This window comes from Phalangium opilio, unplaced genomic scaffold (assembly GCF_054372755.1).
Source record: "Phalangium opilio isolate 3A_F unplaced genomic scaffold, DU_Popi_V2 ptg000013l_1, whole genome shotgun sequence".
Taxonomy (NCBI): Eukaryota; Metazoa; Arthropoda; class Arachnida; order Opiliones; family Phalangiidae; genus Phalangium; species Phalangium opilio.
In genome coordinates this window covers 8,833,518-8,850,556 of record NW_028324148.1, presented here as the reverse complement: position 1 = coordinate 8,850,556, position 17,039 = coordinate 8,833,518, and the positions used below count along the sequence as shown (strand labels likewise).

Sequence of the window (17,039 nt, the reverse complement as noted above, 5' to 3'; positions counted from 1 at the left end):
TCAGGCGCTCAAAGTCAATCTAAAACTTTCCAACTGTGACAAAAGTTGGGCCTTTTGGAATATGGAACGTCTTTAATAAAGTTCAATAAACGTTGACACTCTAGATATGGCCTTAACTCCATGTAGAGTCAGCTCCTCATAGCGTAAGAGAAGCTGCTTTGGAACTTCTATTATACTTATCGAAATATTGTCGAATAATTCGACTCGAATAGTGCAAATGGGCTTATCGAATACCGATTTGAATTATTATTTTCGGTATTCGATTGAAACGCTTAACAGCACAACCCTAATAAAATCAGAAGTCCATTAAATTAGCCTAGGAAGTAACCAAAAGCGGGGTTTGGGACTCCCCTCTCTTGTGTAGCAATACTGAAGAACTAGGGCGACACATTCGCCACCTCGCGATAATTTTTCTCAGATCTCCGGTTTAGGTGCGACTCGTACGCCAAAATTTGCCCTATCGAGAGAGAAAAAACTATTGGCTGAAAATGAACACTGTATCTCTAAAGGGACCGGAAAACGCCCGCCTACCACAGTACCAACCGAGCCCTCTCTAGCATGTGGAATAAGGTGCAGGGATGGGGGTGTGAATTTTGGAACATTCAGGTCATTCAGCTACTGTAATTGTTTACTTCCTTGCCTAATTTAATGGACTTCTGATAAAATTTGAAACAAATTTATTTGTAAATGAGCGTTTCCAAGCGTTATGTCCTTTCAATGACTTGCTTGCTTTAATAAAACCCATATTGACTGAAAACTCTAAGCCTTTGATTCATTTCATTTATTTCTGTTAACTTACAAGTAATCCACTTGTTCTAGCACTTTGCGAGGAAGTCGTTTGTTGAAGTATAAATATTGAAATGCGCTTTCGTATCTCTGTTTTCCTTTGTATATTTTTCGATTCAGTGTTTCAATTTTAGTTTTAGTTCCCTTATAACCCAGAAGGGCAAATATGATATCACTTTGGTGAAAAAGTGCTCCTTTTCCATTGGCCAAATTGTTAAGAACGTCATCGCTGAAGGACTTAAAGTAAATACCGTTCTGCTCCATTCGTTTTGAAAGACGGGAATATTCCACAGATCGATTTTCCTAAAATTTCAAGTGAAAAGAAATTTTTTACCTTTCCAATTACGGTATTAAGCAAGATTACTCTGTCTATTATGCTACGCAAGCAAAAACTAACAGGAAGTATTGAAATAGTAGCAACAAATTTCTCAAATACTCGATAAACAAAATGGTCCAAGGGCTGGGCCTTAATAATAGTCACATCGTTATCTATTTAATTAGCACATAAAAAGAAAAAAATTCAAAGACCCCAAAAAAAATCAGAAGTGTCCGACCCCACAGATAAAAATTAAAAAATATCCGACCCCACAGATAGAGAGGTGCCCTCCCCCATCCCCGACACTTTAGAGATAAACTAAAGGAGTCTCTATGGTTCTGTGGTAACTTGTCTTGCTGCTACGCCAGCGACTCGGGTTCAATTCCCGGGTGCGATGTGAAAAAATTTTAATTAAAATAAAATCTCTTACTGAGCTCAGTTACCGCTATTGGTGGGTTGAAGTACAATCGATTTCCTTTTAAGCTAAAATCTAACGATAACGAAAGCCACTACTACTACTACGGCTCGGGTCAAACTAAGAGCCTCATCGTATATGTGGCTAAAAGTGGGTAAAATTCAACTGAAAAAGTTCCACTATTTACACAATAGGCACTTCTTGTGAAAATAAAACAAGTTAACCATGTAAAAACAGTTTCGGCTGCAACGGTGAAATACTGTACACAATGCCAAATAATTACACAGGATGTACTTACTTTTAAAGCATCGTACAATATAAAGGGTTCATGGATCATCGGTAATAGTTGAGGTTGCCGTAAAAGATCATCGATATTATCGACATATTTCGTATCGTCAATTAAAAATTCGCTCTTGAGTAACGAGGAATAGCATTTTAAGAAAATGAAGGAGAAGAAGAGCCAGCACAGTTGTAAAATGACAGACCGCATACCGAAGTTATTTGTATCTGTCAAAAATTTTACCTTAGTTGATAATTTTCTTTGGACAAACCCAATCTAAATAATCACTAGCCAAAACTGTCTCGAGAACAAATATTTGCGAGACCAAACTGCCTGGCTGGTCCCAAGACCAGTTTAGTGATACAATCTTTTCCGTCCAGTTTTCATATGTTACTTATTCCTTAATGTCAAATGTGGAGGAAAATTTGCTTTTAAATTCTTAGAAATGGATTCGGAAAAAAATCCAAGCAAGGGTCTTACTTTAGAGGTTTTTCGAATTAATAAGGACAGCGTTAAATAATGAACTTAACAATTTTCGAAGAAACAAGTGGTGAACTCCCAGAGATGTTCATAGAAAGCTCGTGACTGAGAACGGACTCTCTTCTTAGAGTTCTCTTCAAGAGTAGATGCGAAAGCCATAACAGTAATAGACATTATCGCAAAGATCCAAATAGTTGTATCGAAGCCTTGTATCGATAAACGAGAAACGTCGTTATTGACGGCGGTCACTGTCGTGAAAATACAATGGTCTGTAACATCAATTGCAGGTGATATGTGCAAATTTGCAGGCAGGTGATATGTGCAAATTTGCAGGGTCCTTCCAATGTCCATTAAAGACTTGAATAGCAGCGTCAGACAGCTGTTGTTAAAAAATGAGTAATTATTCGGCGGCAAGCCAGATTCATTCAAGTAATAAAGAAAGTGTTGATTTATTTTGCTATTAGACGAAATAGCTTGAAGGGAACCTTAAGTCTGCATCTTTTAATAATGACAGCTATTAAAAGATGGTAACAAAGCCAAAAACGTAATGTTTTATGTTTTCATGAAGGTTCTACTGATTCTGATTTTCTTTTCTCACAAAAGTCACACATTAATTTTTATAATCATTCTCAATATTTGTCTTGATTAAAGTAGACAGGGGGTTCGGAAAACGTTGGTATTACCGAAGAACAGTGCGTTTTGGACGACTTTGAGATGAAAATGTTTTATGTCATTTCGCCCTAAAGACCACCGTTTACAAGTTCTGATTGGTGTCTTTAAGGGATGTCCCCCTAGGTGGGCTGGCGTAGGGGTTAGCGCTTTCGCCTCGCAGCAACAGGGTCCCGGGTTGTGGCACCGGGTGAATATCAAGGAACAAATCCTTCTGCGTAGAGTTTGCAAGTTTCCTCCCCGCTTGTTAAAAGGAGTTTTCCTCCGCGGTCTAACCCGGTTTCTCCTTTTCATCAAAACTTGCAGAGGTTAACGGTAATAGTTAGTATAGGGCTCTGTAGGTTAGCTGTGGCATAGGGGCTAGCCATCACCACTCTATGCATTGTAAAGGGACCCAACTTTATACAAGCCACAGGCTTAGTGTGGAAATCCCTTCATAGACATAGACAAAGCTTAGATTATTAATCAACTTGGTATTGTCTTTGAGTTTCTTACTTAAATTTAAAGGGTCATCCCTTAATCACCCCAATTATATCTTGAAAACTTGGTCCCTTGCCCAATGAGGGCCAATTGTTATAGATCCTTTTCGACTCAAACTCGGACATAGATCCCACTAAACTTCGGCTCTACACCCTGTATTATAAGAGTTCTTCATGTGTCCGAATTTGTCGACCAATTCCTAGACTAGGATACTAAACCCTAAATCTCACCCCATGTTTTAAAGCTCTGCCAGCAATTAGTCCGAAAACATTTGTTGGATTTTGCCCATGGAATTTATAAAGAATCGATTGGACCTTGGAGTGATTCACAAGTTTTAAGCTGAAAATATTATACACAAAATTAAATTAATCCTTAAAAAGTGACGTCATTTGATGGAGAAATACAACTTACGTTATGTTTCGAATGTTGCTTAAAACATATGCACAAATCGCGTAGTGCGGATGTGTATATGGAGAAATTGTTCCAGTAATAATATGTTCATATTGCTATTCAATAAAAACATAATAATTTCATCATAATAAGAACATTAATTAAAATCTAGAGTTCGTTTTGAAGGCGTAGAACACAAGCCAAAAAAATAACTCTCTGATAATATCGTGTTAATCCCTTTTATTAAAGGAATAGACAAGCCTACTTTTACCTCCTTGATATATTTATAAGTAGCGTAAGTGCAAAGATCCGGGTTTTATTTTTTAATTACGATTCCAGCTTTTTAATTAAATACCATTAATTAACTTATATGGGCGCCGCCATTGACCCCTGTAATGAAGCGCCACTGTATGTTGCGTGACGTGTTAGTCCAAACGATGATTGGCTCATACACTCCGCCAGTAAGATAGCTCGTTTTACACGTAGTCTGCTGCTAGAAACGTTCCCTTCAGTTTCGTTTTCTGGATCGTCTCACTCTTTTTAAAGTTATATTATTGGCCAACAGAGGGTGAGCAAGAGCCAATAAGATTTTAGACTAGGAAATTGGCGACATTTTTGAAAATACAGAAAGGCACCTCACAGTATGGCCTAACGCGAAGGGGCCAGTGTATTACGTTACATGCTCATATCTTCCTTAATATTGTGGATGAGCAAGAGCCAATAAGATTTTAGACTAGGAAATTGGCGACATTTTTGAAAATACAGAAAGGCACCTCACAGTATGGCCTAACGCGAAGGGGCCAGTGTATTACGTTACATGCTCATATCTTCCTTAATATTGTGGATGAGCAAGAGCCAATAAGATTTTAGACTAGGAAATTGGCGACTTTTTGAAAATACAGAAAGGCACCTCACAGTATGGCCTAACGCGAAGGGGCCAGTGTATTACGTTACATGCTCATATCTTCCTTAATATTGTAGATAAATACATGGTTCCAATTTTAAATATCCATATTTTTATTTGATCTTTCCAAATAAAAAAATTCAAGGGTGACCCATTCCTTTAAACTATTTATCTTATCAAGAGCATTTGATTTTGCATCTTACAATGAAGCACTGCTACATATTTTCATAAATAGGTTTTTATTTTAATAATGCGTAAAAAAACGCAGCATATTACCTCTCCGAGTGACGACGTCACGGAGAGGTATTACACTGCATGTATTTGTGTTTGGTGTCCGTGTGTCTTTCACCGCGTTCGCAGTTGGCAAATCGGAGCAAACGTGTTCGCAATATCTGGACTGCGATCGCAGTTCACAGAATAATGTATCGGCTTCTTCTCCACTATCATCGTTAGGGTAAGTTATGATGCACGAGGGGATCGCCTAGGGTTACGAGAAACGTCTAACCTCCCAATGGCGGGGCTTCCACCAAAGGTTCAAGCAATTGCTCTATTTCTCATCCCTTGTCGGGAATCGGACGACTTATAAGCCCTAAATTTCCAAAATTGTTCAAGAGGCATATGCTTGAATTCAAACGTCAACAATAGCTCTGTTTTAAAATTATTTTAGGAATAACGTATCTTAAAACGACTAAACTAGAATAAAGGTAAATTACAGACGATCAAAGTAATTAATATCAATTATATTTATTTAATTATTTAAGAAAGACCTCTTAATTGGGTCTTAACCCGGAGAGGTTGATTTTGGTTGCCCAACTTGTTTTGTCTTACCTAAACTATTTTTTAATCTATGAAGATTTGATGCCGCTATCTACCAAAAAGAAGAGTGATAAATGCTCCTGGAACTCGGCATTATCTCTCCATTGTCGATTCAATTTTACCCTTATCTTTACTCGAGAATTACTAATTTTACAGTTTCCAGTTTTTAGCGACAATGAATCGATAAACCTTTGTTCGTTTTCTTCGTCCTCTTTTTAATATACATATAGCCTTTAAAGTTTACGTACTTTTTGTACTAATATCCTGAAATCCATGTTCCTGAAAACAATTTACTAATTTTATTAAAACCATTATTTATATCAGAAGTAGGATAAGGGACTAGAAGTATTGAGGTAACCAAATTCTTCACTTGGCAAAAGTGAATATTCTTGATAAGATACCAACGGTTGGCCCTCTGGCAGCGGTTTCTGAGTTTTCACTCCAAAACGTGAGACGCTCGCGGCGGTAGACGGCCGAACTAGATTCAAGCACCCGCGTCCGTTTTCTGCGGCTTTAGGTTGAGGGGAGGGGGAAGGAAATTTTTTGGACCTCGACCAATATTTTTCTCTCTAGTGTAGGCACGATGGAAGCCGCATAAAATCCTCAAATTTGTTCACTTGTGCCAGGATCTACTACCAATGCTAGAGTTCTTTACTTCTAGTCTCTTATCCTACTTCTGTTTATATTTATATATCAGGGATAGAGTTAATTTTAGAAGTAGAAATGGAGAACTGTTAGTATTTGCTTCAGTCCGACTCATAGCCCAGTAACTAGAATTAAGGTAAAATACTGACGATTAAAAAATTAATATCAGTTATATTTATTTAATTATTTAAGATAAACTTCTTTCTTCGGAACTACACAAGTGAAAGTTTATATAGAACGAGAAATGAAGATTGCATCTGAATCGAAACACTACACGCATATCAAAGCTAATATAAAGCGAGTAGGATGAAAATATCTCTAACAAAACCATAACATTTTCATTTTGCAGAATATTAAATGAAAATATGTTAAATATGTTTCGGCATTACGATTCTTTAAGTAGTTGTGTAGCTATAAAGCTCTGTTTCATTTCAATATTCCAAGAGCATCTGTTGATATTAATATTTCAAATTTGGTGTTTACTTTTTAATTTAGCTTTACTACATTTATATATAGTGTAACCGTGAAATTAAACTTTCCTAGTTTTAAAGGATGTTAGTGCTTAATATTATACTAAGTGTTGTTCTGATTGGTTCCATGAATCAAGACACTTAGGGTTAAACCAAAATTGGCGTTGATTCTCGTCCTGTTTGAGGAGGCCTTAACGGTTCAGAATGAGCCGAAAATTAAATACACATTTGAATGATATACATTATGTCCTTAAATAGAATTATTGAGGATATACAGTAAAGGTTTAGACACTTAACCTTTGCCAAATTTGTGCTTTTTATTTCCGGTTTTATCATTGGCTGATTGACCTACGTTTAAGAAGTATAATTTTGGGTAGAAAATGTTAGCCCTCCTCTCGACTCGGAGAGGTTTATTTTGGTCTCCAAACTTGTTTTTTTGTTTTTTACAAACGGTGAATATCACCATTTCGCACGCGTGCCCATTCTTACACGGTTGTATAAGGCTTGCAGCAGAAAAAACGTTTACCCTTAATCTACTGGATTTGAGCAGCAGATTTTGAGCAGCTATTTTGAACGACAAATCAATTGTAACTCAGGTTTTTTTGAAAAATTTATTTCAAAAAACATCTTTTACACTGAGTCTATAAACACTTATTCTGGTATTAATATACACCTCTATTAGGGGTGATTTTTAACACCTAACGGGATTTAGAAAGCACCTACAGTGAAGGTATTATTTCGCACCATTTTCAAAGGTGCGTATGACATCCCTTGGAATTAAATACCAAAAGGGGTGCTACTGAGGATGCATTAGGAAACACCTCTAGAGGTGTCAAAAAGTTAAATTTTTTTAAAAGTGTAGCGGGTAAACTGCTATTTAATGAACCGCTGTTATTGGATCTGCTCATACAGGAAGAGCTTATATGAGGGCTTCGTAATTTCGATTCGTTAACACAGTCATGCGGAAACTTGAAATTGAACAAGACCCAAATGAAATAGGCTACTTACATGCACCTGGTAACAGACACATCGAGAAGATGTTCCTACTTTAAATATAACATCAGTACTTAATTTGTTGCGACAAGCATTGGAGGCACCGCCCGAATCCGACCGTAACCACTATAGCTTTGAGCACAATTTCTGTCAACAAGTTATTTGGTTTCCAGGTAACGGTTGTAAATCAATACAGTAACTTAATGTAATTATATGAATTGCGCTGTTTACGAATCTTCATGTTTAACAAGAATAATGGAATTTTGTTAATTATCTAGGTCGTTTCTAAGTTTGACGTCACTTGGAGATGAGGTGAGCTCTATTTACTGACTTTAGCAACTGAAGATTCCTATACGCTTGAGCACCGCTAATGATTTTTCCCGACTCTTTTGGAAAACAACGCATACGAATAGCGGCCTCCTTTGTTCTGCGAATAGTATGACTTACGAATTTATGAAAATTAATAAATAATAGGAAAAATCGAAATCTTGCAAACGTAGTTAGAACTAGAGAGCTGCAACTCCGTGGAAGAACTCCGAAACCCGCTGGGTTCCGCGTTTAAGCGATGGGAACTCCAGGAGTTGGAAATGTTTTTCTGAGATAAAATTGGAGTTGGGTGGCAGTGGAAGTTTTCGTGTGCGGAGTTGTTAGGCAATGGGAATAGTGATAATTATAATTGCGGAGTTGGGAGGCAATGGAAAATTATCTTAAAACATGGAAATCTACGGACTTGGAAAACTTAAGTCTAGTAAGTGGTAGGGCTCCAATTTAAAAGCGGACTTTAGCGTTGTTTGTCTTCAGAAGCTTCGTACGAAATTCTTTTTTCACCCGTAACCCCACGTGACGCGTCCCCTCAGTGAGTCTCTCACACAATGGGGCCGCGGGCGCTTTCCTTTTCTCTTAAACCCATTGACAAGCGTCTCCTTTCTAGCTTTGAGGCATATTTAAGTAAGGCAGTAGGCATATTGGCAGGCACAACTAATAACAGAATGGAATCTAGTGTTAGTATTTCTTGATTCGTGAAGTTCGTGGCCTTGTCCTTCAAAATAGCATTTGCGAAGCGAATCAGTCCGATTTTAATTAAATAGCTAATTTACGAAACTAAGCCTAAAATATGACTCAACGACCACGCGTAGCGCCTTTTCCCCCCAAATCTTAAGTTTTAATGTCTAGAAGAATTTTATGAGTAAATATTATTCCTTATTTGAAAATCATAATTTATAAGCGCTCGTGATATCAATCTCAGGCGAAATTTGATAGAAAACTAATGAGCTACACGTTTTACTTGAACTTTCTATTTTTCCAATTCTAAAAAGTAAAGAAATCTTCCAAAGACTAGAAACTAAAAAGGTTTTAATGGACGAAGTTAGTAGTTTAAGACAATTTTATTTTTCATGGAAGGAGTTGGGAGGAGTTTAATAAATTTTAATTTTCATGGAAGGAGTTGGGAGGAGTTTAAGAAATTTTAATTTTCATGGAAGGAGTTGGGAGGAGTTTTACATTTCGCTTGGCGGAGTTCTGCGGAGTTGAAACTTTTGATTATGGCATTGGGAGGAATTGGAGTCATTGTTGCGTATTGCCTTGGAGTTGGAAGGAGTTGGAGATTAATATTTTCATTTTGCAGCTCTCTAGTTAGAACTAACAACATTAAGACATAGATTTGTTCTACTTGGAATCTTTAAGCGACCATAGACTCCACATAATATCTGATATTAACCTTCAATACCTTTTTATTTATACTTGAGTAGCACAGTTTTTTGAATGATAACTTAATTTAAGGATGTCAGTTTGTAAATCTCGTTAATTGAGTTCCTCATTAGAGAAGGTGTGAAGTTTAAATCACTTGGCAGAGACTGGAGGTGGCAACGTTGAGTAGCAGACTCTTAATGGGTTTTTAAGAAACTGGGATACATTTAAATTGAAATTCCAAATTATAATTAAATGGTTTTTGTTTGATACCTTGATATTAACGTAATTAATCCTTGAATACGTTAATTTTGTTTTACTTAAGTGGAGTTTCGCATTTCTTACTCCTGTTATCGTTGAGTTGTTGATTTAATTTTATAATTATCTTTCAGCAATTCAAATGGAGCCTTAAATTTTTCATATTAACTTTAATTAAACCATGAGTATGTTGATTGCGTTTGTCATTAACGGTATCGACGGAATTAAGTTGCATTTAAACACCTGATTAAACTATCATCCGTTAGGCCTTAGACTTTGCCATAAGCAGAAGCAGGCGACCCTCTAGACGGAATTTGCAGTCTATTTATGACATCTCATTTTGCCCTCTATTGGATCTCAACACAATTGGGACGTCGCAGGTTCGCCTCCCGACACCGACAGAAAAATAATTTCAATTGAAATAAAATACGTTACGCCACCTATGAGGTGTAACGTGAACTACGGGTGAATTTTGAGTTGCAAATTGGCGGGAAATTTAAAATTCGAAATGTTCATTTATGACAAAATTCATCAGGTCACAACATTTCCAGCCAGCCGACCAACCAACAGTCGGAACAATAGTTTTCCAGCTCTAAAGAGCGGCAAAACTAAAAATTGGTCGAGTTCCAAAAAATTTCCTACCCCCTTCCTCTCAACCTAAAGCCGCGGAACAGGGACGCAGGTGCTTGAATCTAGTTCGGCCGTCTACCGCCACAAGCGTCTCACGTTTTGGAGGGAAAATTCAGAAACCGCTACCAGAGGGCCAACCGTTGGTGTGTTATCAAGAATATTCACTTTCGCCAAGTGAAGAATTTGGTTAGCTCAGTACTTCTAGTCTTATTTTACTTCTGTTATTATTTTTATTATTTGTGTAAAATGTCTAAACTGTAAATTTTGTATTTATTATTACTTATTTTTTCTTTTGAAGTACTTAAACGCATTTTAGGCGCCAGTGTAAAATTTCTTAATTCAAAATTAATGTAACCCCGAAAATTTTAATATTCTCAACACTTAATTCTAGCCTAAAACCAAAAAAAAATCACACTTATATAATTGGAAAAGTTAATAACTAAAAAATCCAAACCTATCTTAAAATTATATTATGTGTATATCTCTCTAAATTACAAGTAAAAAGAGTAGTTTCCACTAACCAAGCCCCCTACCAATCACAAAAACCCAAAATGGGTGCTGAATCGCGGGTTAGTTCTAGAGGCCACCTCTAAAGAAAATTTATAGAACGAGTAAGTAACCAGCCCGTATTTCCCCTCAAAGTGTTTAAAACTTTTTAATTCATGAATTCTTTAAAATTTGTACACCCAAAAAGGGGAAGCCCCGTTCGACTCTTCTTGGGTACAAATTCCTTGTAAAATTATCATTCGATCCTATAGAGACCCTACTAAAAGCTTTGGTAGCTAATATTTTTCACGATTATTTAGAGAGAATTATTACAGAAGGAAAGGTATAATGTGGCATTTTGTTGTCGAATGCTATTCGCAAAACAAACATACAAATTAAGGCGGGAGACGTGATGATGATTCATGAGGAGATATCAAAAAAAAACATTCTTGGAAACTAGGGGTAATCACTGAGACCTTTGACGGATGGTATAAGAAAATAAGGTCTTGTATGATCCGAAGGTCAAATGGCACAGTTCTTAGGCGACCCATTCAGCTCCTGTACCCCCAGAAATAGACACTTTGTCAGTAGAAAATAAATTTGATGTGAAAAGTGATGTAGTAAAAGTATGAAGTTAAATGTGTTTAAATTTCAAATATAAAATGGATTTAACTTATGATTTGTATGAACTATGAACTAAAAAAATTCTGTCAAATTCAAAAACTTTGTATTATTTGTATTTGTTTGTATTATTATTATTATTTGTGTAAATTTAATGTCTAAACTGTCAATTTTGTATTATTTTTACTTATTTTTCCCCTTCCTTTCATAAAAACCCAAAATGGGAGCTGAATCGCGGGTTGGTTCAAGAGGCCACCTCTAAAGAAAATTTATAGAACGAGTAAGTAACCAGCCCGTATTTCCCCTCAAAGTGTTTAAAACTTTTTAATTCATGAATTCATTAAAATTTGTACACCCAAAAAGGGGAAGCCCCGTTCGACTCTTCTTGGGTACAAATTCCTTGTAAAATTATCATTCGATCCTATAGAGACCCTACTACAAGCTTTGGGTCGGAAAATAAAATAGTGCTCAGGTAAAAGAGTTTTTTTTTAAAAATTCTAAAAACTTCGTTTGTAATTTATTCAGTCGGTTGCAGACTAAAAACGTGCTCTCTAAAATTAAAATATTGATAAAAAACTAAGCAATAGAAGTACAGTGGCCAACGGCCCAACTAAACCAATTAAATTAAACCCTTTTGAAACTAAAAATTAAATCCTGATACTAACTTGTGTTTGAAACCAGCACAGAGGAAATGGGTAATGTCACTGGATCATAATTTTACCAGGGGGAGAGACTTGAGAGGGAGTAATAATGTGAATAGGCGGATTGGTTGGCTTCGTGGCTAAACTCGTCTCTCTCCAGCGCTGGCAAAGTCACTCGCCGCGATGTCCACGCACATGCGTCAAATTTAAAAACAGGCATTGAACTGGAAGTGGGAGCTGGTGGTGGTGTAGTAACCGACCCCACTCGTGCGTGCGCGTTAGTTAGAATCGAGGGAGAGAGAGAAAAAAATTCCTATCCTCCCTTTTTTCCCCTTCCATTTATAGTACTGTGCCTTTAACATTAGACTAACACTCCCTCTCTAGGCTCTCCTCCCTGATTTTACCAGCGGCCCTGCAGGGATGATAAAAGCCCCAGGACTAGTCTCTGGTTTGGCACAAGCTATAATGAGACCTTTGGCTCTCCGGAAACGGTTTCTAATATTATGATATCTGATAGGTCCAGCATCGGACAGATAAGTGTTGTGGTTATTTATTTCCTCGTATTTGATATACTTGTATAACCTTAAAATTTCGTGCAAACCTTAACCCTGGTCTAGTTTTTAAATGTTAAGCGGTATATACAGTCAAAAGTTGTATCAACCGAAAAGGCCCGCGCCCGGGCAACGCCAATAGTTAGCTTGTGCAACACAAATAAGGAAAATATTGACTAGTCGAGAAATGAATTGTTCCAAACTCGCTCTCTTCACGTTTTCGCAAATAATCTTTCGACTATACTGTGATTCATGATTTTGGCAGTTCACACACCAGAGTATATGTTAATTACCATAGATTTTAATCAAAAATAGTAATACAATGAAACTTTATACAAAAAAAAAGAACAGTCAAACTGACTTCAAATTGAACGGATGTTTTCAAATAGGCTACTTACACCGGGGAATAGACACGTAACGAAGATGTTCCTACTCTAAATATAACTTCTGTACTTTATTTGACGCGATAAGCAATGGAGGCACGGCCCGAATCCTTACGTAACCATGCACTGTAGCTTTGAGCACGAATTCTATCACCGAGTTATTTTTGGTTTTCACGTAACGCTTGTAAATCAATATAGTAACTTGCATAATTATACGAATTCCGCTGTTTACGCTTGTTCATGTCAAATAATGCCAACTAGAATAGTAGTATCTTGCTAATTATCGACGTAGTTTCTAAGTTTGACGTCACTTGGAGGTGAGGTGAGCTCCGTTTAATTCCTATACGCTTGAGCTAATGATTTTTCCCGACTCTTTGGAAAATAAAACTTCCACCGCATACGAATACAGGCCTCTTATGATCTGTGAAAAGTAGGACTTACGAATTTATAAAAATTAATAAATAATAGGAAAAATCGAAATCTTGCTAACGTAGTTAGAACTAACAACACGAATACATAGATTTCTTCTACTTGGAATCTTTAAGCGGCCATGGACTCCATATCTGATTGAATGTAAGGAGAACGGTCTAACTCTTTGAAGCCCGCCAGCTCCACCTTTCTCGCGTTTCACTGGTTTTTCGAAAGTATAGGTCAATTGTTGAGTTCATGACATTTGCGGTATCTGGTACCTCGTTTTTAGAGAAGAACTTAAGAGGCTTTTGCCGTTTTAGAAACTGTTAAATAGGTGATTTACAAGTTCAACTGAATTATTCATTACGTCACGTCAGGTGTGACGGGTTCTATACCTCTTCCTTTTTTAATAAAGCATAGAGTCTCTGAAAATGACCAGTTAAGGATTCCAAGTACAAGAAGTCTATGTCTTCCGGCTACACATAGAAAATATTATATACGCTTAAAGGGAGGGTGAAGTAAAAAATCAAGTGACTTTTATCGTTTCTTCTACTAATTATAAGACTTATTATTATATCTCCGAATGATTTTAAAATTCAAAATAGGTTGATATTTTATGTATAATTTGAAATAAGCACCTTAGACCAATCGCGTAACGCCCTGCGTTTCCGTTAACAGAATTCTAGTGGCACAATCGATGCTGAATGAAATTTATCGCGAGATTTGATAAAAATTCCGCGCGATGTGATAATCGTGGCGTGACATATAAAGCTTGCAACGAGAATTTTTCTCGGAATTTTGTTAACAGCAAGACATGGCGTTACGTGATTGGTCGGAAGTGCTTATTTCAAATTATACATAGAATCTGAACCCAATTTCAATTTTAAAATCATTCGGAGATATATCCAGGATGTTTCGCTATGCAAACTGGTCTTTAAATTGATTTTCCACTTCACCCTCCCTTTAACTAAAACGGACGGTTTTTAACTCTCCGAGTGACTATGGTATTACATTTGACATGTCTATGTGTGTGTGTGTCTGTCACCGCGTTCGCAGGTAGTAAAAATGGAGCAAACGTTTTCGCAGAAATTAATATTCTTTTCTACTCCATTATCATCGTTATGATTAAAGGGTATGAGAAGCTTCGTTTGAAAAACCTCTGATTTATATAGCAAAAGATAGAATTAATTACTGTGAATTCAAAAATATCAAGCTTTTAATTCTCCGATTTCTAGTTATTTGACAATATGCATTTGAAAATGCTTCATATGAAATTATTTAAAATCCACTTTTTAAAGTTTTTAAGAAAGGCTACGTTTTCTTTTTTTTTGACGTCACACACGCGAGATGGTGCCACTCTCTCCGCTATCAAAGCATGGACAGAGCTCGAGACGCGTATAGCTAGGGGTCGCGCTCGCGCGTATAGGTTTCCCGCGTTTTTTCCTCAACGTCATAGTGATGTCATAAACCAACCGAACAAGCTGACAAGACAAAATGATTTATATATCGAAACTGAGTTTTCGTGATTTTGCAATGGATTTTAAAAATAGAAACTTTGGTTCAATTATATTAAAAACTTTATATTTTGAAAGTAGAGACTTGAAAGTGTAATATAATACCACTTTCGTGCTAAAATATAATATGAAATTGTAAATTCCCATACCCTTTAAGAAATGTTGTGAAAGTCATTCTAGGATATCTTAGCGCTCTCAATCAATATTTTTCTTGGTAGATCATTAGAACAAGAGACCTGTGTATCTAACACTTTTGTAAAAGGTCTGCACTGGATCGATTCTATAAATTTCAGAAGAAGTCCATTAAATTAGCCAAGGAAGTAAACAATTAATATAGCTAGTATAGCGTACGTCTCTGATGGGGTAAGAACTCCTTTTAAATCCTTGGATAGGTGTTTGGTTTTTCCCCCTTTTCTAACCCAGTTAGAAATCTCGAGCTCCTCTCTCGGAAGTCTTTCTTCACGTGAGTGGGGTGTGACTTCTTCAGCCCATGAACGCTGGATCGCTAAAAAGGACCGGAAAACGGGGTAGAATCCCTCTATACAGCACGTTTGCTTTACACAGAAATAAAAGAGGAACCGCCACGGTCGTTAAATTGATTTTTTCTTTCCATAGGGTTATGAAGATTCATAAAAAAGCCGAATGGTCTTGACTGTTCCGGTGCTCCCATATTCACAGCGACAGCCCCCATCCCTTCCCCTGATGCTTTGCTTGAGAGGACTGGTTTTACAGTAGAAGGGAGCGTTTTCCTGTCCCTTTAGAGATCGAGCGTTTATTTTCGGCCAATAGTTGTTTCTCTCTCAATAGGGCAAATTTTGGCGTACGAGTCGCACCTAAACCGGAGATCAGAGAAGTTATCGGGAGGTGGCGAAGGTGTCACCCTTCTTCAGTATTGCTACACAAAAGAGGGGAGTCCCAATCCCCGCTTTTGGTTACTTCCTAGGCTAATTTAATGGGCTTCTGATTTCAGTTAATTTGTGACACTCTTACTTTTGCACTTTGTATTATTAAGAAAAAACTAATTGTCATATTGACAGCTTTTTTGGGAAGCATTTTTTCCAGATAAAATAATAGCTTCAGGAGAACAAACTCGTCTATTATTTATTTTCCGTTTTTTTTTTAAATTTTTTTTTTCAATTTAAAACTACATGCTAATTTGAGTTAGACATTTCAGGTATAGTCCCATTGGAACGAATCCCATTGGACCGAAACCGCTTTTTGGTTTTTTATGGAGAATATATTTAAGTTTCCAGCCCAATGGCGGGTTTCTGCTGAATGGGAATTTATTTTAAAGAATTTGTTAATTAAACGTCTGTGAGGATTTCGAATCACCGCAGAAGCATGGTAGAATATCAGGCTTTTAATTTAGAGGCTCGGGTTCAAGCCCAGAGAAGGAAATTGTAAGTTTGGTTAGGTTAGGTCAGGTTCGGTTAGGTTATTATCCTATTAATTAGCAGCCACCTTTTCCAAAACATTCTCCTACCTCCTACTAATTAGCTGCCACCTTTCCAAAATATTCTCCTACCTCCTACTAATTAGCTGCCACCTTTTCAAAATATTCTCCTATTAATTAGTTGCCACCTTTTCCAAAATATTCTCCTATTAATTAGTTGCCACCTTTTCCTAAACATTCTCCTACTAATTAACTGCCACCTTTTCCAAAATATTCTCCTAATAGTTAGCTGCCACCTTTTCCAAAATATTCTCCTAATAGTTAGCTGCCACCTTTTCCTAAATATTCTCCTATTAATTAGCTGCCACCTTTTCCAAAACATTCTCCTACTAATTAGCTGCCACCTTTTCCAAAATATTCTCCTAATAGTTAGATGCCACCTTTTCCAAAATATTCTCCTAATAGTTAGCTGCCACCTTTTCCAAAATACTCTCCTAATAGTTAGCTGCCACCTTTTCCAAAATATTCTCCTAATAGTTAGCTGCCACCTTTTCCAAAACCATGGTTCTAATAATTCGTTGCCACCTTTTCCAAAATATTCTCCTATTAATTAGTTGCCACCTTTTCCAAAATGTTCTCCTATTAATTAGTTGCCACCTTTTCCAAAATATTCTCCTAATAGTTAGCTGCCACCTTTTAAAATAAACTCTCCTAATAGTTAGCTGACACCTTTTCCAAAACAATGGTTCCAATAATTCGTTGCCACCTTTTCCAAAATATTCTCCTATTAATTAGTTGCCACCTTTTCCTAAATATTCTCC

At 36.8% G+C, this 17,039-nt stretch overlaps 1 protein-coding gene across 1 annotated transcript; it reads right to left on the bottom strand.

Moving 5' to 3' along the window:
* Positions 1-2,007, bottom strand: LOC149708833 (uncharacterized). The gene is made up of 3 exons (XM_089863876.1): positions 1,816-2,007; positions 800-1,089; positions 1-70 (listed from the first exon to the last, which is right to left on the bottom strand). The coding sequence occupies exons 1-3, from the start codon at positions 2,005-2,007 to the stop codon at positions 1-3; spliced, it is 552 nt and encodes a 183-aa protein (XP_089720002.1).
* Between the last annotated feature and the right edge of the window lie 15,032 nt (positions 2,008-17,039).